This window comes from Actinia tenebrosa, unplaced genomic scaffold, assembly GCF_029948245.1.
Source record: "Actinia tenebrosa isolate PJP-AT-01 unplaced genomic scaffold, QUT_ActTen_1.0 PGA_scaffold1__47_contigs__length_23844297, whole genome shotgun sequence".
Classification (NCBI taxonomy): Eukaryota; Metazoa; Cnidaria; class Anthozoa; order Actiniaria; family Actiniidae; genus Actinia; species Actinia tenebrosa.
Genome location: NW_028292578.1, coordinates 3,968,762 through 3,990,831, shown reverse-complemented (window position 1 = coordinate 3,990,831; position 22,070 = coordinate 3,968,762). Strand labels below are relative to the sequence as shown.

Sequence of the window (22,070 nt, the reverse complement as noted above, 5' to 3'; positions counted from 1 at the left end):
ATATTCATTCAAGCGAAAAAGCATTATCATTAGCGCGAAGAGGCACACAATAACGCGAACGGAGTTTCAAGAGCGCGATGGAACATTCATTAAGGAATTTAGCATAACATTGGACAATCATGAATATGTTTGTGCAGGTTCATTAGCGTTTTCGAAGTTTCATTAGCGCCTTTGTGCAATCAATAGACAAAACCACACATTCAATAACGGTTTTTGGACATTCATTAGCGCAATACATTATTACTTTACTTTTTACACGGGAATTGTAGGATTTTAGCTTTCTTTACATTTTTTACAACCCATGAATATAACCGTTCTTTACAAAGAAAACATGGCGTTAGGTATTGAAGAAAGAAGTGTATTTATCCTTGAATTGCTTCTCTATTCATACATCTGGGAAGATAGGTTTGCATGTGGTTGTACCACTGCATGCATTTTTGTTGCGTGATAACATTTATGTTTCTTGTAGTCGCTCTAAGAAGCAATCTTTTTCTTAGCTCTCCGAGTGGAATGCCTTGCCTTCTAGCTAAAATCCTACAATTCCCGTGTAAAAAGTAAAGTACACCTTTTGCTGTTCATTAACCGCAAAGGAATATTTATTGAAGCGAAGAAGCATTGTCATTAGAGCGAACAGGCATACAATAAGGCGAACGGAGTCTCAATAGTGCGATGGAACGTTCATTAAGAAATTTAGCATTGAATTTGACATTCATGAATATGTTTGCGTGGATTCATCAACGTTTTTGAACTTTCATTAGCGTTTTGGTGCAGACAATAAACCACAACACACATTCAATACAGTGTTTTGGACATTTATTTACGCAATACAATATAAGTATATTGTGCTTTTACGATTGTAGATTTTCAAAAACAAAAAAGTGAATTTATCCTTGAATGTGTTCTCTATTTAAACATCTTGGACGATGTGTTTACATGTGGTTGTACCATTTTATGCATTTCTGTGGATCTTCATAGGCACTCAAAAGACGCTAGTCTGACTCATTTGGAATTTGGTTTATTTGTTGAACCATTGCAATATCCAAAAAAGAGGGATTAAAAAACTCAGAACTGACTGATATTTATACCTAACGGCGCTTTGTTTGTACGAAATCGTATTCACGGCTTGTAAAAAAAATGAAAAGACAGTTAAAATCCTACAATTCCTAGTGGAAAATGTACTTATATTGTATTGCGTAAATAAATGTCCAAAACACTGTATTGAATGTGTGTTGTGGTTTATTGTCTGCACCAAAACGCTAATGAAAGTTTGAAAACGTTAATGAACTTACGCAAACATATTCATGATTGTCAAATTCAATGCTAAATTTCTTAATGAAAGTTCCATCGCACTATTGAGACTCCGTTCGCCTTATTGTATGCCTGTTCGCTCTAATGACAATGCTTCTTCGCTCCAATGAATATTCCTTTGCGGTTAATGAACAGCAAAAGGTGTAATAATGTATTGCGCTAATGAATGTCCAAAAACCGTTATTGAATGTGTGGTTTTGTCTATTGATTGCACAAAGGCGCTAATGAAACTTCGAAAACGCTAATGAACCTGCACAAACATATTCATGATTGTCCAATGTTATGCTAAATTCCTTAATGAATGTTCCATCGCGCTCTTGAAACTCCGTTCGCGTTATTGTGTGCCTCTTCGCGCTAATGATAATGCTTTTTCGCTTGAATGAATATTCCTTTGCGGTTAATGAACAGCAAAAGGTGTATTAACAAGGTTTTCAAAAAGTTCAAACAGCACTCGCCCTATCGGGCTCGTGCAATTTTGAACGTTTTGAAAACCCGCTCGTGCAAATTTATTCCAAAGTGCACTCGAAACCATGCGATTTCCTATACAAATTAATCCAAAACGCAGATGTATATGTAATTGAACCTTTTAGCTTTTTTTCTTTATTTTATTTTTTTGAACACTACAGATCTAAGTTCAAAAGTTCGTTACAAGATAAGCACGATAACCGTATGGTTTTTAAGGGCTTTTTGTTATATCAGATTTGACTTACTTACCATTGGTCACCGAAATAACACTTGTGGATGATCCAATACTTCAAGATACTGAAGACAGGAAGGCTTTATAAAAGATAAAGTTCTAAAGTTCGTAGATCTAAGTTCAAAAGCTCGTTACAAGAAAAGCACGATCATCGTATGTTTTTTAAGGGCTTTTTGTTATATCTGCAGATTTGACTGACTTACCATTGGTCACCGAAATAACACTTGTGGATGATTCAATACTTCAAGATACTGAAGACAGGAAGGCTTTATAAAAGATAAAGTTTTGTTCTGAATGGGCAAAACATGTTTAAAATTAGAACAAAACCAACCCGAATGGCCCACGTAGCCGGGCCACGTAGATTATGATTCGAGAAATTGAAAACAAACGATAAGTAAAATATAAATTTAGGCACTGCCAGAAGTTATGAACTTCTGGCACTGCCTAAAAGCGAAGCTACAGGCAGCGAAGCGAAGTCACAGGCAGAACAATTTGAATGAAACTGAAAGGTAAAAATAAGATCGGGGAAAAAATCTTCAATTATTTTTTATTCGAAATGATGATAATTTCTCCCATAATAAAAACCATGCATCAGTGAAATCGAATCGAAATGCACTACATCGTTTTTCCTTTTTATTTTTATTTTTTTATTTTTTTGCGCGAGTATACTCTCCTACTTAGGAATTTTGTGCACAACTCACCACCGCCCCCAGGGGCTAGTTTTGTTCTTGGAAGATTCTTCGACAAAGTTTTCCAAGGCCGACAGTTTTAGGCTTTGAATCTCTTTTATTTAAAAAAAAAAACGAAAGCTAACTACAGATAATACAATACAATATCAGGTTTAGTGAAATTTACTTTGGATGTCTTTCATTGAAATCGAAAATCTGGAGATTTAGGACAAATCAAGACTAAAAAACAGGCTTGAAAACTGGTTAAGGTGAGCAAAAAATGAGGTTTACTTCATTAGGTCTTTTATTACAGTTTTCCAAAAACTTGACAAGAACAAATGAGACAAAATAGAAAATAATGCAAAAGGCAATGCAAAATACAAAAATGATTATTTTCTTTGGCAGTAAATTGGCGTTCGTAAATGTTTTTGAATATTTTTTAGCTCTTTAAAGTGAAAGTCTAGTAGGTCTTTATTTAAGCAATACTAAAACTTTTTCCGTGTTTACATAGCCTGATGGCAACACGAGGGGAGGTTGGGAGAATTCGAGACTACGTCTCGGGTTTGCATAACTGTCGAGAATTCTCCCAACCCCCCGAGTGTTGCTATCATGCTATATAAACACAGAGAAAAAGTTTTCTATTGCTTTTCTATTGCTTTTATAAAATAAATACTAATGGAAAACATTACCAGTTGCAAGAAAATAAATATTTATTTGAATTCGATTCTCATACCAAAATACAAATTCTCCATACATCACAAACTTCAATCGTTAGCCAATCAAATTTCGTTTAATAAACGCCAAGGAGGCAAATGTGAAGCGTGAAAGAATCGCTAGCTATATATTTTGAACATTTATCATTCTAAAACTTTAAAACAAATACAACGAAATGTTCAAAGATTGAATAGAAATATTTGTTGTACTATGCTCTTCGTGTTATATTTCCTCCAGCATGAAAATAAATCAAGGTTATCGATAGAAATATAAAACGTTTTGAGAGAAAGTCTTTGATTTGTCGATTCGTCAAGAAAAAAGCTTGTCAAAAAAATAACAATATACGATTGTTTGCAAAAAAAACACACATCTGAATTCCTGAAGAACACTTCTTGATCCATCTTTGCTACATGAAAGTATTCTTTAAATTGTTTTTGGTCTATAAGTTGTCCTAAAGCGATTTTTTCTGTGCATTTGAGAGCCGCAATTGTGGGTAGTTTTGCTTTGACATCAAGCGGGATTGCTGTGTCGTGTACACGGACGGACGTACGGACGGACGGAAGTGACGTCAGCCAAGCCATGAAAAATCAACTCGATGGCTTACCATTTTTTCTTAAGTATGGTGCTCCTTTCGCGCGGGAGCTCCGCTATGATTTCTTTAAATAACAGGGTGACGCAAGCCATTGGAATTTCAAATGAACGTTAATTGCGTGACAGCAGTTAAGCGTTCCTTTCCTTTAATAACATCAGAACTGATCCTGCTTGTTTTCAGTTCTAAATAGAGCTAACACAGTGGCTACTGTGGTAAGACAAAACGTTCACTGGATGTCTATAGTAACAAGAATAGGCAATGTGCATTAGCACGAATCTCTATCACAAAGCATGGTTAGAAAAACCGAGTACTAAACAAGTCCGAACAAGGAAATCGATAGAATTAACAGAAAAATATTATTCAGTTACTTTCGTCTGTTGAAATACTTACAAATGAGCGTCGTATGATATTTTTTTCTGTTTATAAAAGCATCAAGTGCGTTTGGAAATACTAAGAGAAGCCGGTCAAAGATCACATCCTTTGCTTCCTTTGGAGGCACACTTTGATAAGCAAAGCTTAAGCTTACTTTTATTCTCTGTTCTACTAGAAATAATTATGAAAAAAATGCAATGTATGAACCGATATGAATCTGACAACTCTAGTTCAGCTAGTCAAGAGGATATAAACTAAGTAGGTCATTTTTTCTTGAGCTAGTAGATTCTAGAACATTATCCTTGCAAAATGGCCATTACTTATATTCATTTACAAAGCAATGCAAACCACCTATAGTAAACATCATGCAGCATGACAGCCACTTTTATTCCCTTATAGGAATGATTACAAACCACCTATAGTAAACATCATCCAGCATGACTGCCACTTTTTTCCCCTCAGGAATGATTACAAACCACCTACAGTGAACACCATCCAACATGGCTGCCACTTTTATTCCCTTAGGAATGATTACAAACCACCTATAGTAAACATCATCTAACATGGCTGCCAGCTTTTATTCCCTTAGGAATGATTACAAACCACCTATCGGTGAACATCATCCAGCATGGCTGCCACATTTATTCCGAAAATAAACGATTCTAGCCACCTTTAGTGAAGTTCATCAAACATGGCTGCCACTTTTATTAGGTTAGGAATCAATATAGAAACCACCTATAGGGAGAGACAATGGGTGGAGGTGGGATGGGCCATGGGAATCGAATTGTGGGTGTAATGCCGGTGGTCCACCTTATGGGTTGAAGAATAATGAGAATAAAGTAAAACCTAAAAGAAAGCTATGTAAAACCCAATTTAAACTAAAAATACCTAATTAAGCCGTAATTTTTCCAAGCTACACATGCGTAAACACCAGGTAATACACCTTTTGCTGTTCATTAACCGCAAAGGAATATTCATTGAAGCGAAGAAGCATTGTCATTAGAGCGAACAGGAATACAATAAGGCGAACGGAGTCTCAATAGTGCGATGGAACTTTCATTAAGAAATTTAGCATTGAATTTGACAATCATGAATATGTTTGCGTAAGTTCATTAACGTTTTCAAACTTTCATTAGCGCTTTGGTGCAGACAATAAACCACAACACACATTCAATACAGCGTTTTGGACATTTATTTACGCAATACAATATAAGTACATTTTCCACTAGGAATTTTAGGTTTTTAACTGTCTTTTCATTTTTTTTACAAGCCGTGAATATGATTTCGTACAAACAAAGCGCCGTTAGGTACAAATATCAAGTCAGTTCTGAGTTTTTTAATCCCTCTTTTTTGGATATTGCAATGGTTCAACAAATAAACCAACTTCCAAATGAGTCAGACTAGCGTCTTTTAAGGGCCTATGAAGATCCACAGAAATGCATAAAATGGTACAACCACATGTAAACATATCGTCCAAGATGTTTAAATAGAGAACACATTCAAGGATAAATTCACTTTTTTGTTTTTGAAAATCTACGATCGTAAAACTAAGCACAATACACTTATATTGTATTGCGTAAATAAATGTCCAAAACACTGTATTGAATGTGTGTTGTGGTTTATTGTCTGCACCAAAACGCTAATGAAAGTTCCAAAACGTTAATGAATTCACGCAAACATATTCATGATTGTCAAATTCAATGCTAAATTTCTTAATGAACGTTCCATCGCACTCTTGAGACTCCGTTCGCCTTATTGTATGCCTGTTCGCTCTAATGACAATGCTTCTTCGCTTCAATGAATATTCCTTTGCGGTTAATGAACAGCAAAAGGTGTAATACTAAACTAGACTAGTACCAGTCGCTTCTTTTGTCTTATTGACCTCATGCTGTGGTAGATGAGAAGCAAAAAAAAACTGGGTACGAGTCTGTCCTAAGAGCGCATCGTCAATGCTGAAATGCTGAGTTTGACTATTGTAGAAGGCTCTACGTATTCTTGTAACATTGGTGAATTTTTATGATCGCTAGTGACATTCTAAGCTAACCTAGCTACAAATATACGTAAATGGATTTCTAGATTCGAGGACCATATTCCCATGGCTTCGAAAAAACAAATATTATTTATCAATTGACACGGTTTTCTTTGTTATTCACAAGGCTTTATTTTTGTTATAACCCTCATTATAAATGCGAGGTCAATATATAGTTATTAACCCGGTTAATAACTATATATAGACCGTTCGCATTTATAATGAGCAACATTTGATAGAAAACCTTCTCAATTGATAAATAAAATACTTAATTACCTCGAACGTCGGCAATAAGCCTATACATCCCTCGGGCCTGCGGCCCTCGGGATGTATATGGCTTATTGCCTCCGTCCGAGGTAATTAACTCTTACTTAGCCTGTAGCCGGCCAACCATCGCATTTCTCATTCTCATTCGGCAAACTTAAGGTGTTTTCACTTCCCTATTTTGATGGACAAAAAATACAATTATAAAAACTCAATTATTTTTGATATAATTAAAGTCTTAGCTCAAGGTTGTCGAAAAAATATTGTTTATGCTTGGCCACCTGAACATTATCATTAATTTTTTTAGTTTATTGCGATGAATATTGTGGAAATTAGTGATATTTAGCCTTTTTCTTTTCAATTTTTTAAACTATATTACTATGCCTTTTGAAAGACCTCTTTTTCTTGGGTGTTTGCTTTGCCCATTTCAGACTACATAGCTCTTCTTTAAGAATAAGATTCTTTGATTAATTTGCATCCAAGCAAAGATATGATTCTCAAGGAAAGGAAATGTCGTCTGAAATGGGCAAAACATTACCTTCACGTTAATAAGTCTCAAATTACAGAATTATTTATTCATGGTTAGCCTCATTTTGGTGTTCAAATTTACCAAGAGTTAGCCTAAAGTAAAGAATATACGACTTCCATTCTACAAACCCATCAGAGAATATAAAGGCGCCGAGCCAATTTCACTGTCGCGACTGTTGTCTCGATCAGCGCGCGTAGCAATGAAAAGAGTGGTAATAAATTAGCTTGTCAGTTGAATACATGATTTTCTTACTTGATTCTAAAAAGGCATTCTGCTGGTAGATGTGTAGTAAAACTGCGACATAGAGTGATCATACCAAAACCGTTTACTATATTGGTTGATTTGGCTACAGAGAATAATTTCTCAACTCTCGTTAAAACGTACCAAAATAGAGACATACAACAAAAACATACACACGCACAAGAAAAATCCAGTATCATTACATTCAATAAGTTCAATTCAATTTTACTCAACAGAAAAGAAAAATATATTAAAATATGTAGAGTGATTCAGTTTCGTATGAGTGGAAAAACTACATCTGATTCGTAGCCGTACTTCAGTAACTATACGCTTTACATTCAAGTGACTGGAGACAATGAAAATCCATTTCAGTGTTCACTGTATGTTTCCCACTCATACGGAACCGAGCGCAAAATCTCCTTTTCGAAATGCGGAACATACCTTCAAATTAAGGAAGTGCTGATAGTAAGCTGGTCAGGATTTGACACTAAACCCAATCGATGCACAGCAGTTATTTATACTCTGTCTCATAACTCGTTCCAGTATGCTCAACTTTAATACCGAAGTCCAGGCCAATCATATATTTCATTTGTAGCAAATGTCGCCTTAAAAAGAATCAACAAAGTCTATATATATCAAGTTGAATATATATTCTCAACTTTCTCATTATCAATGGCATTTGCTTCCTGGTGTGAGAGCGCAGAATGTTTTTTTTCTTCTGCCATTCAAAACTAAAATGACAACTAATGGAATATCATGCTGAGTGTTGACAGAAATCGATATCGACACAACCCGATAGAGCCAAACAAAACCAGATAACGTAGTAGAATTATATATTCTTCAGTAGCTCAATGAAAACAAACATGTTCCTAATATTAGGCTAAAAAACGACATGATCATACAAAGTCAACGTACCTAACTTCGGCTTGACACAATTGGAAGGCAAGAAACTACGGACGTAACGTTAAATATCTGAGGAGCACAAAAATAGTCTTCATTTACGATTGAATGAAATACGGGTTCAGTTTATGAAGCAATATAGAGGTTTTATATCTGGATATTGATGGGTAATCTAGTTTAAAAACAATCCATAGTAATCGAAAATGAAGCATATTCTTTTTAATCAAAATAGACTAGTTTAAAAGACGTTACGAATACCGAGATCAATCGAATTCGAAAGCACTACAATCGAGCACTAGATGTCATTCTAAGTGCATGCATTAAAAACACGGGGGGGAAACATAGCTTTTTTGAGCAGAAATTTTTATTTTATTTTACTTTATTTTAATAATTTAATTTAAACTATTTGTTTTGTTGCCGTTGTAGCATTAAGTATTCGAATATGATTGCAAATGTGAAGCAGAAGAAATTAAATTGTTTAGAGTTTAGAGTTACCGGTGTCAGAAATTACGATTTTCCTTTCGTCTCTCTTGGAGCTAGCTCTAGGCCTTAACTAATCACTAAAATATAAAATATAAAAAAGGAAGAAGAAAAAGAAGAAGAGGAGGAGGAGCTATAGCGCAACAATCACAAGCAAAGTCCACTTACGAACATATACTAAATGTAGCTAGTCTGTCATATGTAGCCTGTAAATGTTATAAGAAACAAAATGCTGCCACTTTGCTACAGAGCTTTTTAAAAGTTGAACTGTGAAGTATCACGAGTCTTCTCATAAAAATCCATAAAACTAAGTGAAAAGTGACATAATCGGTTAAAAGTGAAAAGTGTTCTCAGTAATTTAATCTCCACCTGAAAGAATTAGAGCGTTGGACAAATAATGACTTAACTAGTAGTGTTATGAAGGTTTCGTGTTGTTGGCCTATTTTTTTTCCACTCAGGTCTAAGAGGCGCCTATCTTTGGTAAGTGGTTGGTTTCGAACTGTACCTGGGCAATTCTGTGAATAAATATGTTCACATTTCCTGAGTTCATGTCCTAGTTTTCAAAACAAAAACAAAACTGAAATTCAAACAATCAAAAAATGGGAGGTTTTTGAAATTTGGGGTTAAAAGACACGAAATTTTATCACTATTGTGAATTTTCTCGCTTTCTGATTGGTCTGGAGCCGGGGGAAATAGGAAGACATACCGATAAATTACGTCAACAATTCACGCATGCGATTGAAACCGTTTTTTCTTTAAAACTTTACCCTTGCTTTTGTAGTCAAATTTTTACGAATTTTTTTGTGGCAAAAAAAAAAAAAAAAAAGAAAAGAAACATTTCCTTCAGTTTTCCTTGGTATGTCCTCTTATTTACCTCTGCTTCTTTGTAAATAAGAGGAATTGTTATATAGCTACGAAATTTTCCGGTATAACGAACACTCTCATTGGTTGAAAGATGACCACTTGACACTAGCTAAACCTAAATGTAACCCGACCGACATGAGTGAAAAACGTCCGCGCATGCTCTGAATCCGTATGCAAATTAGTCAAAACATAAGTAACTTTGACTTTCAAACATGACTGATAAACAGGACTTCAGAAAACGCCAAAACTTAGCGTCCATGCTTGAAACTTAAGATTAATTCTTTCATTACTGTGTTTGTTAATACAGTATTTTGGTCTGACAAAAGTATACTCTCGAACTTTTTTGTCTTTTTTGTACACTTGGAGAAAACAACATTTATTTTCTCACTCAAACTCTTCAAAATTCTTAGAAAACGTGCTGAAGTGCACGTATGCGCAAACGTTTTTCCCTGGTGTCATCCCGACCGGGAAATAAGTTAGGTCGGAAAATAAGTTGCACGTGACAACAATGATGAAAATAAACAAGTGCACGTGATCAGAACGTGAAAAAAGCTGGTGGCGTGATATTTTGCACCAATCACAAACAAAGCGGAAGCAATATTTTACTGGCATTTTTCAGTACGGATGGAGCTGGAAGCAAATAATAATCAAATAATAAATACACACATCTTCCAGTGTTTCTGCAGAGAAGACAGACTTTTAATTGAGAAAAAGAATTAGCAAAATGCGAAAAATGCGGCTTAAAATGCTAAAGCCAAACGCTTAGGGTGGGTAATCGAGTTTGGGGGGGGGGGGGGGGGGGGCTAATTGAGTTTCTTCCGTCAACACAACGGAAAACAATAAAAAAAAGCATCTAATTCTTCAGTTTTGTTTTGTTGCTTTTTATCCTGAAGGTGGGTTTCAGCAACAATAGGAATCAGTGACTACTGACAAGAATTCAGACTTTGTGTTATCAAGGAATCCAAAGATGTAAAGGCTTGTTTTCATAATCACCATCATTTACGATGGCCCAGAGTTGCAGCAAACACAAGAGAATATTCTTTGAGATAATATTCTGTTAGAAATATAAAGGACAACCACCAGCAGTACAGCAGTATCCAAATCCAAGAATACAATCGTAAATACACTAGCGATACAAATCATGAAACACAAACACAAACACAAAAACACACAAGAAAACATGAACAAACAGGGCAGGACGTGCGCAGTACAGAAATACTAGGAAGATCATGGTAAGATGTCTTTTAATCTAATAAAAGCGATTTGTTTTAGCTTTTCTTCTTGTGGCTTTGCCAGGAAACAGTTGAACTTTAATTGAAATATTGGCGATCCAAACTTCATTGCTATTTATAAAGTGCTCACACTTATTTCTAAATAAAATCTGTCCAACAATACTAAATTCATATTGAACTAAATAATATCACTTTCTACTAAAGGCTCCGTCCACACTATGCCGGATAAATTTCGGGTTCATTCTGGGTAATTTTTGGCAACTTGAAAATCGCTTCGATAAAGGTTTAACACAACTTTTTTTTTTTTCGTTAAAATATAGCTAAAGTGTACAATGCTAGCATAATTATAAGGAAAACAAAATATCTGATGGTTTACAAGACGAACCTTCGTAGGCGAGCAGTAAATGTTAAAGGAGAGTTTTTCTTTTTTTTTTTTTTTTTTTTTTTGGTGCTTTCAAATTGTGAATTGAATAATTACTAGCATGAAAAATCAATTTAGAAACGAATATTTAACTTCTTCAGTGATTTTTCCTCATGTTTCGTTTCGGTCAAGTCGCGTAGGCTCGACGACAACGTTTTTAAAATTGACTGTATATCCGTAATGTGGAAGTATGTAAAGACCTTGAAACGCAAATTTAACTCTTCGTTTAAATCAAGAACTACTCGCGAACATGAAGCAATTAAATTATATTTATAAGATAGCATAATGTAAAAAAAACAACCAACAAAGCATATATTATCAGTAAATGGAAATAAAATACTATCTTGCTAGTTCACCGTACATATATAACCTATTCCCTTACCTTGACTGTAAAAGAATCGATTGGTCCTTTTTGTCGGCTGTGTATGTGGAGCGTGCTATCGACACTGATTATCGGAGCAACTTCAGGTCATCGATAACCTATGCCTCCCATATACTTTTGGACATGTTGTTCCTTGACTCAAGTATTAGACACAACAATTGGCAAAAAGGTTCCAAGCAGGTCAAATGTAAACCTGATGTAGATTTTAGTCTAAAAATTATAATTACTTGCTGCGTATGATGGTAATTGAACTGAGTGGAGTGCAATTTTGTAATCACTCGTATGGTTTTGGTCCAAAATTGTACGACACGAAGTTCAATTACCACTTAATCATATCCTTTTCGTAATCATACACAAGAAAAAGACACAATAAACAGTGCAGAATAATCAATTTAATGTAGAAGAAGAAGTAAATCAATAATGTTTTTCCTGGTATAAAATAAACGATTTATCAGCAAATCATTAAATATTCACAAATAATGCTAATCATTCTCTTCTCTGATTGGCTGAATATAAGAATTATGTTCTGCAGTGATTGTTGGTTCTTTCAAAAAGATGCGATTAAGAACTGAAAAGGATGCGATTAAGAGCTTCTAAGGATGCGATTTTGGAATTAATCTCACTCCTTTGAACCAATCAGATTGCATTCAGGATTTGGTAGTGATTACAAAAAGAATATGATTAGGGACGTAATAGGTTTTTATAGCATGATCTTAAACGAGCGACCAGTGATTATGAGTCAATAATAACTTCACCTTTGGCAAGTAATTGTTAAATATAGCACTGCAATAAGGGCCTTGCTTTTCAAATGAAAAACTTATCTTGGATCCCTTTCTTCTCCTTCCTTGCCTTTTCTTTTTCTCTGTAATTCCATTCGTCTCTTTCCAACATTCATTGACACATTCAACCACTTACTCATTCACTAACTAACCCATGGCAAGCACATTCAGACATTCAACCATCCTTCCGTTCGGTTTTTGTATCCTTTTTTCGTTCATTCATTTCTATTTTTTAAATGCATGCCAAATGGGGCGGATAAATATTCTATACACGTTATTTATTGAATTGGCAATAGAAAGAAGGGCAGAAAAGGGTAGACAACCAGTTGTTTTGATTCAGGAACAATCTGGTTCAGCAAGGTCTGAATGACCCTCTAGAGCACGTCAAGTTTTGCAATACTTCGTTTCCGGTTTTAGAAAATACAGAGCAGCTAGTAACTTTTTTAATAAGCCAGCTTAAACTTTTGACATGTGACATACCTTGAAAGCCAAATAGGACACAATGTATTTGTAACAGGTCGTTTTTCTTGCCAAAATTCAAGATCTAATTTTCCATGCGGCACTTTCAACCATGTAGATCAAATCAAGAGTCAGTCTTCTGTGACCGTTGCTCGTCGTGGTTCCACTCGAACTGTCAGCACATTCCCAATGAAGAACTTATTCAACTTGGTCTTTCGACAGAGGAATGGCTGTGCAGCCAATGCTGTCTTCCACCGTTCTCTCAGCTTCGACGTCGACTGTAACCAGCTTTAGATTCACCTCCTTTCATCTCCCTAAAATAAACGAAGTAAATGGTCCCTCAGATGTGAGTTGTTTACTCCTGAATGCTCTTGCTTCTAGTAGAAGTCTTAAACGTGTCACCGCTTCTACTAACAAATTGGTCCAATTCCAACATTTAGTTTACACTAGCCTTCCAAGTCTAATCGCTTTAACTGAAACTTTGGCTCAACATCTCTGTCGAGGACTCTGAGATCTTGCCTAAAGGATGCAATGTGCTTAGGCTTGATCACTCGAGTGGCAAAAGGGGCGGTGGAATACTATTCGCCTCAAGGGAAGATCTATCTTGCTCGAGTAAACCAGAGTTAAGTAGCGGTATTAAGATCTTGATCTGTGAGCTCAACATCTCAGGGTTTCCTAAAATTGCTGTCATTGTTGCCTATAGGCCTCCCACGGAGAATGATTCATTTACAAGATCCTAAACCTACATAACCTAACCTTGATTCAAGTGGCTTTAGTCATCTTCTACTTCTTGGGGACTTTTAATTCCCCGGTATTAACTGGCGCTTGAACTCTTCTTCCTGCGAATTATAGAATCGGTTCTGTGACATCTTGGACGATTTCTCGCTGACTCAGGTAGTAGATACTGCTACTCACAAACATGGTAATACCCTTGATTTAGTGGCAACCAATTTCCCCGAACTTTTTTGTACTCCAGAGTGTTTCAAGTCAACCGTAGACACAGACCATCTAGCAATCAACTTCAAGATCAACGTCAAGGGATCTAGGAAAAAGAACTTTTGACGTCAAGTTTATACAACTACAAAAAGGCAAACTTTGACAAGCTTAGACCTGATCTCATCAAAGCCAATTTAGATCAAGCGCTGGAAGCTAGTGATATAAATTCCAACTGGTCCACCTGGCTTGGCCTTGTGTTTAAATGAATTGCATGACGCTAACATACCCAAAGTCAATGTAAATGATTTGCTGTTTATTCGATTACGTCACTTCGTCAATTACTATTAGCGTAGTATAATGTTTCAGCCTCGTGGCTTTAGATTGAATACTGTACGGGAGGAAAGAGTTTTTAAGTGATCCAACATTATTACAATAAAGAATCGAGTATGGATTACAGTGTTTAAGCCTTTCTCCCCAAGCGGCGTAACCGCGGGTCTAGTTGACAGCAAGGGTGACCCCAAGCCGCTACAGTAAAAACTCTTTCGATCAAAACGTTCAAGTTAAAACCATCGGATTGAAACAAGGCCTAGCGAACTGATCATGGCAGAAAAACGAGTAAGAATACAGACCGAGAAAGGACGCGTATATCAATTACAGCTAATCGAGATCGAGTTTCGTAATGCTCAGAGAGAATGGTCAAAACAACACAATAAACTAAGGGATATAATATCTGACAGCGACGATCCCGAGAAATTAAGACCCGAAAGGATATATCTAGAAACGCGATGGGAAATCGTCTCGTCCGTCTACGATAGAATATCAGAATTAAGAAACGAAGAAGATATAGGCACAGAAGTAAACTCACACGCAGAGAAATTTGAGAACTTACTTAAGGAACACAACGAAGTATTAAAGTTGGCAAATAACCGAATTTTGGAACTAAAACGAACCGAGGAGAGAGAGAATTCCGCGCCGCCGTCAATATTAGGAAGTTCCAGTAGCAAATCGCAAAGATCGCAAAAATCGAGTGGCTCAAAGTCATCGACAGCTTCGTTTTTAGAACGAAAGGTAAAAATGGCAACAAAATTAGCGAGGCTGACAGCTGAGTTACATTTAGCAGATGTAGAACGTCGACAAAGAGCAGCGCTTAACAAAACAAGGGAAGATCTCAAAAAGTTCGAGCTGGAAAAAGGATATGAAATAGCACGGGCCGAAATGAACGCTCTCCTCGATATCGAAGGCATAGGATTTGCGGATTTGCCTAGTGAAAACTGTTCACAGGAACGCTTAGAAGAATATTTAGAAGGTCAAGTCAATTCAGTCACGCATTCTCAATTAGACAAATATAATCCTCCTCCGTTGCATTCAAACCCTGTCTCTAACTACAATTCGACCCCGATCACCGTACAAGACCAAATACACCATCAGCTTCTCATAGATTCTCCCATAAAATCTGCATTCCACATGCCACCTCCGCTATTGCCTAATATAAACACTAGTAAAGTCGATAAATCAACAGCGGTAACGCAAACCGCTGGCGAAAATGATAAATACTATACATATATCACCGAGTCACCGACAAAATCGCTCCAGCTTAAGCCTCAATTCGTGACCAATCCATTCGCCACAACAGCTGAACAGTCACGTGATACCGTTCCGCCAGTCACACAAGTCTCCTTCTTGCCCAGCGGAATAGATAGCGCGATAGTCCGCGAGTTTCCATCCGCCTCCCCATCGGCCTCTAGATACACGAACGCTCACACCATGGAAGGATTTGAGCATGCTTCGCAAGGAACAGACGTTTTCGCTGCACCGGTCCCTACCGCTTCTGCTGCACAACCGTGGTCGGCAAACGAGGAAATCTACCCCCCATGCGAACTGCGTAGCAAGGCGATCCCGGAGCCGACAATTCCTCCTGATAGGAATGCAGCCACGACTGGTACAGTACGACCTCCAAAGGAATCACCGAAACCCTCACAGTTAGAAAATCCTCTAATGCAACTGGCTGATCTGTTGAGTGAAAGGCGAACAAGAGATTCACTGCCACTCCCAGAACCTGAAATATTCCGTGGAGATTTGCTTCATTACCCCAAGTGGCTAAAGTCCTTTCAGACCATCGTGGAAGAACAAACTACCAAGCCGGCGAAGCGCCTGTACTATCTTGGGAGGTACACAGCAGGTGAAGCAAAGGAGGCGATAAGTGGGTATGTCACCTTAGACACGGAGGAAGCATATCAGGAGGCCAAGGCTGTACTGAAGAACAGGTACGGAAATTCTTTCCTTATCGCGAATGCCTACCGAAAGAAAATAAACGAATGGCCCAAGGTCCAACCCAACGATGGTGTTAGCTTACGAAAGTTTTCAGACTTTCTGAACCAGTCGCTAAAAGCAATGCGCACCACTTCATTCCTGGACGCTTTAAACGATCCTGACGAAAACCAGAAAATGGTAAAGAAATTGCCACCTTACCTCGTCAACCGATGGGCTAGAGAAGTGGATCATTGGATGAACCAGGACACTCCAACTGCCGGTTATCCACCGTTCTCACAGTTCTGCAGCTTCATCCAAAATGAAGCGAGAATCGCCTGCAACCCCATAATCTCCATGCGCGCTTTCAAGGCTGAAAGTGAATCTAAACACAAGAACAGTGCGCACGACGGCCGTACCAGACCCTACGGCAGTGTATCTCACGCAACGAAAACAGCCTCTAGAAGCGATGAGAAAAGGCAAGATCCCAGAAGTCCCACCTGTCCAATGTGCAAGGATTCACACTACATAGAAACATGTCCCCAGTATCTCAAACTAACACAAAAGAAACGCAAGGAATTCATAATAAAGGCTGGGCGGTGCCTTGGCTGTTTGAGATGGGGTCACAAGAACAACGTGTGCCGTAAGAAGGTTTCCTGCGACGAGTGCAAGGGACCTCACCCAACATCATTACATGAGGAAACTTATGTACCACGTGAACAGCGACATGCAGAAAAGGAACCTCCCAGCCCCAAAACATCGAATCGCATTCAGAGCTCGCCAAGAGATGAAGTATACTCTGTCAGCTCACTGATAGTCCCAGTATGGTTGCACCATGCATCTGATCCAGAGCGGAAACTGCTAGTTTATGCTCTTCTAGACGACCAATCAGATGCTTGCTTCATAAAGGACTCTGTGGTGAAGAAACTATCCCTAACCGGCCCACTCGTCGATCTGAGCGTGGGCACGGTGATGGGTGAAGGCGTGGAAAGGTGTATGAAGATAAGGGGCTTAACTGTATGTGGCTTAAGTGAAAATGCCGACATACCTCTACCAGGTGCGTACTCACTTGACAACATTCCCGCAAGACGCAATCAAATCCCAAGACCAGAAGTGGCACGTGACTGGCCTCATTTAGAGCAAATAGCCGAACGGTTGATGCCTTACAGGGAAGACGTCGAAGTTGGAATCCTCATAGGTTCCAATTGCCCACGTGCCATAAAACCGCGTGACGTCATACCAGGCAGAGAGGACGACCCATACGGCCAGAAGACAGCGCTAGGATGGGGAATCATAGGCTCAGTGGATCCCAGCCGACTAGAAAATGAAGATCATCTATACACGACCAATCGTGCAGTCACGCAGTCAGACATCCGTGACAACAGATGTCATATCACATTTCAAACAGAATCCAAAGAGATTATCTCTCCTGCACTGATAAACCAGATGTTCATGACGGACTTTATCGAGAAGAGCAGTACGAATCAATCAGAAGAAAAATCCCTGTCCCGCGATGAAATGAACTTTATCAAAATCCTCGAGAGCGGTGTCAAGCATTTAGATAACGGTCATTACGAATTACCTCTACCTTTGAAGACTGACCAGGTATCGTTACCCAACAACCGACAGATGGCCCTGAGCCGTCTGAACAACCTCAAAAGGCGTTTCGATGCGGATTCAACTTATAGCGAACATTACCGGAATTTCATGCAAGAGGTAATAAGTAAGGGCTTCGCCGAGGAAGTCCCCGAAGCAGAGCTCTCAATCAACGATGGAACAGTATGGTATATCCCGCATCATGGCGTTTATCACCCCAAAAAACCTGGGAAGATTAGAGTGGTATTCGACGCTAGCGCAAAATTTCGAGGAAGTTCTTTGAACGGCAGTCTCTTACAGGGTCCAGACATGACAAACAACTTGACCGGCGTGCTTTGCCGCTTTAGAAAGGAAGCCGTGGCCTTTATGTGCGACATTGAAGGAATGTTTCATCAAGTCAACGTCAGGCCTGACCACAGAAACTTCTTGCGGTTCCTTTGGTGGAGAGAAGGTGATCCAGAGAAGGCAGTCAAGGAATATCGAATGGCCGTGCACCTGTTCGGAGCAACATCCTCCCCAGCATGTTCAAACTTCGCACTGAAGAGAACTGCCGATGATCATGAAGAGGAGTTCGGAAACGAAGTTGCCGACTTCGTGCGCAACGACTTCTACGTCGATGATGGTCTAAAGTCCGTGGAAACAGTTAAGGAAGCAAATGAGCTCATAACGAAAACAAAGGCAATGTGCCAGATGGGAGGCTTTAACCTCCACAAGTTCACCTGCAACAGCAAGGAAGTCCTCGAAGGCCTACCAACAGAACAACGCGCTAAGAACATCCAAGAAATTGACCTCAAGTGCGAGGCCTTGCCGATAGAAAGAGCCTTAGGCGTGCAGTGGTGCGTGGAATCCGACCAGTTCCAGTTCCGTATAGAGCTTAAGGACAAGCCACTCACAAGACGATCGATACTATCCACGGTGAGTTCCGTATTTGATCCCCTGGGATTAGTCTCACCATTCGTTCTCAAAGGCAAGAAAATTCTGCAGCAGATGTGCAAGGAAAATCTGGGATGGGATGAAAGGCTATCGGACGAGCTACAAGCCGAATGGGAGAAATGGAGGGATGACCTGCACCACCTGAAGGATCTCAAGATCCCGCGATGTTATAAACCGACCAACTTTGGAACGATCGAGTCTGCTGAGCTCCACAATTTCTCCGATGCCAGCCTTGGTGGATATGGTCAATGCTCCTATTTGAAGTTAAGGAATCACAAGGGCGAGATACACTGTAGTCTAGCCATGGCGAAATCTCGCGTGACGCCTCTAAAGCCAGTGACGGTCCCAAGATTAGAGCTCGCAGCAGCCTTAGTGTCCGTGAACATCAGCGCATTCCTAAAGAAAGAACTTGCCTACAGCACCATCCCAGAAACGTTTTACTCTGACAGCAAGGTGGTGCTCGGGTACATCGGCAACGATGCCCGCAGGTTCCATACATACGTCGCCAATCGAGTACAACAGATAAGAGATCGCACCACACCAGCTCAATGGAAGTACGTCCAGACAGCGGAGAATCCAGCTGACGAAGCGTCACGTGGTATGGGAGCGCAACAGTTGATCAACAACTCAAGATGGTGGAACGGACCAGATTTCCTCTGGAATGACATAGAAAACCCAGCAAATGGTCCAGTGGTCCTGGATATCCCTGCCGATGATCCTGAAGTTAAAAGAGCGTCCGTATTCCGCGTCAAAGTAAAAGAACAGTTTAGCCTACTGGACCGCGTCAAACGCTTCTCAGACTGGCATCAAGTCAGGAACGGTATTGCTGCCATCACTAAATTCCAACAGAGAATCAAGCTCAGATCAAGGAACGAAGCCAACGATAAGCCAAACGTGGATGTCAAGGCCATTAAGCTTGCAGAATCGGAGATAATTCGCGCAGAACAGTTGAGCAACTTTCAAGAAGAAATTGAGACCCTACGCAATCAAGGCAAGGAACCAGCCACAGTGAAGAAGAGCAGCCCTATATATCGACTCGATCCCTTCATCGACACGGAAGGCGTTCTAAGAGTCGGCGGAAGATTAAGCAACAAAGATGTAGCGTTTAATATCAAGCATCCGGCTATCCTACCAAAGAAGGGTCATGTCACGGAATTGGTCGTCAGACATTTCCATACCAGGATAAGCCATCAAGGTCGTACAACAACGCACGCTGAAATTCGAGCGTCAGGATATTGGATAATTGGCGGTGCTTCCGTTGTTGGACATCAGCTATCCAAATGCGTCATATGCCGACGGTCAAGAGGTGCTCTGGAACAACAAAAAATGGCGGACTTGCCAGACGATAGAGTAAAGGAGGCACCCCCCTTTACATACAGTGCCGTTGACTACTTCGGACCTTGGCTCATAAAGGAAGGCAGAAAGGAGCTGAAACGCTATGGCGTCCTCTTTACTTGCATGAACTCTCGGGCGATCCATTTAGAGACAGCGTCGTCGCTAACAACCGATTCGTTCATGAATGCCTACCGTCGCTTCGTGGGTAGAAGAGGTCCGGTGCGCCAACTCAGATCTGATCAAGGGACTAACCTCATGGGAGCAAGGAACGAACTACACGCTGCAATGGAAGACCTACAACACGACAGGATAAGGTCCAAACTACTGAAGGATGAGTGTGACTGGGTGCACTTCAAACCAAACGTGCCCCATGCCAGTCACATGGGCGGAGTATGGGAGCGACAGATTCGCACTGTCAGAAGCGTGCTGACGACGTTGCTCCGCAGCCACGGAACCCAACTAGACGACGAATCGCTGAGAACATTAATGGTGGAGGCAGAATCTATCGTAAACTGCCGTCCATTGACTACAACTGGAAGTTCACCTTCAGACTCCGTGGAAGTACTCACGCCAAACCAATTGCTAACACAGAAATCCAAAATAGTCCTCCCTCCTCCAGGTAACTTTCAACAGGCGGACCTGTACTCAAGGAAACGTTGGGTGCGGGTGCAGCATTTGGCCAATCAGTTTTGGACTAGATGGCGCAAGGACTTCCTCTATGCCTTGCAAGAGAGACAGAAATGGGAGCGTCCAAGGACGAACCTAGAAATTGGAGACGTCGTGATCCTGAAGAACGAAAACCAATCCAGATCGCAGTGGCGCCTAGCTCGAATAGCACAGACATTCCCCAGTGATGATGGTCTAGTCAGAAAGGTACGATTGAAGATGGCAGACAACTCCAAAGAAAACAAGATAAACGCACCTACCTATCTTGATCGTCCTATCCACAAGCTAGTGCTGCTTGTACGCCAAAATGAACAGTGATGAGTATCCCGCTGCCACAGTACGGGGAATTCCCCACCAGAGGAGCCTAGCAGCAAAACAAGCTAATTCATGAACAATTTTAGATTGAATATTATCTCATTTATTGCTCTTTATCACATTTTGTTTTGTTTTGTTTATCGGTTTAAAAGACACTATTAAGAGGGCATCTCTGTAACAGCGTGCCACTCGATCTGGGCTCGAAAAATAGATTTCTTTTATATTCCTATCATCGAAAGTACTATCTATCCTCACTACAAAATTGCAGTTAGAATTGTTCTAAATTCTTTTTTCCACCCGCTATACGAATTTTTGTCCATCGACCCCAAATCAGTGAAAGACGCCGATTTTCGAGGTCGGCCGAGGGCTATTTTCAAAGTCTGTTTTCTCGGGTTTCTCTGCACATAAAAGCTAATTTTTCTATCCAGAACTTTAGTCTAGGGTAACTTCTGCATAAAAACAGTAATAGTTTTTTTTGGAATGCGCGAATTCTGAAAAATAATCCTAACTGATCGAGACTACTGAAAGCGTGACATGGAATGCTAAGATTATGAGACCTCGAATATTGCAAATTTCTCATTTGTGGCACCTAATCCAGCCCTAAAATATCATTCAACCTTGAGATAAGAAGCTATTTTATAGATGTGTGCAATAAAATTTGCGGCACATTGCGTTTCTACGAAATAAGCTAAGTTTCAAATTGTTCTATTTTCAGTTATTTCCTTGCGTGACACGACAGGCCGTTGGGTCTGTGACGGCTACTTCTTTGCTCATTATCCTCAATACCATTACCTAAAATATAATATGATGAATTAAACCTTAACTTTACAATATTTGTTCCATTATAAAAGATTTCAATAATCTACGGCTTCATTTAATAGTGTTTCTATAAGCTGTTTTGAAATTTCACCGCACAGTAATTTTTTTTATTTGAATATTTCGAGGTCGGGAGGTCAATCGCTATTTGTTTATTTAATTATAGTAAATTTAGTAAAAAAATCCTCGCTTAGTAGTATCTCCAAACACCCTAAAAAGATCCAAAACTAAGAACTGTTCTTGTTTGTAGAGCTGAATATTTCTAGTTTTTTTTAAGTTGTAGGAAATATACCATT

The 22,070-nt window shown here is 39.3% G+C and overlaps 2 protein-coding genes across 6 annotated transcripts in view; one reads left to right on the top strand and one right to left on the bottom strand.

Moving 5' to 3' along the window:
* LOC116294245 (5-hydroxytryptamine receptor 7) overlaps window positions 1–14,109 on the bottom strand; it is a 31,518-nt gene extending 17,409 nt beyond the window's left edge. The window contains exons 1-6 of one of the 5 annotated variants that reach the window (XM_089032357.1): window positions 13,846–14,109; window positions 13,687–13,769; window positions 12,952–13,244; window positions 11,693–11,902; window positions 8,329–8,385; window positions 7,855–8,018 (exon numbers count right to left, since the gene is read on the bottom strand). The gene's annotated coding sequence lies outside the window, so the exon portion shown is untranslated. Of the gene's footprint in view, window positions 1–7,854; window positions 8,019–8,328; window positions 8,386–9,298; window positions 9,544–11,692; window positions 11,903–12,951; window positions 13,245–13,686 lie in introns of those variants that run through there. The other 4 variants (XM_089032358.1, XM_089032359.1, XM_031701802.2 and 1 more) reach the window with 4 other exon arrangements.
* A 357-nt stretch (window positions 14,110–14,466) lies between these two features.
* On the top strand, window positions 14,467–20,961 carry LOC116295257 (uncharacterized). Its single transcript, XM_031703029.2, has one exon. It carries the CDS (start codon window positions 14,467–14,469, stop codon window positions 20,959–20,961), a length of 6,495 nt encoding a protein of 2,164 aa, XP_031558889.2.
* The last annotated feature ends 1,109 nt before the right edge of the window (window positions 20,962–22,070 follow it).

Coding starts and splice junctions, on each gene's coding strand:
- LOC116295257 (XM_031703029.2), top strand. CDS start 14,467: ATGGCAGAAAAACGAGTAAGAATACAGACCGAGAAAGGACGCGTATAT.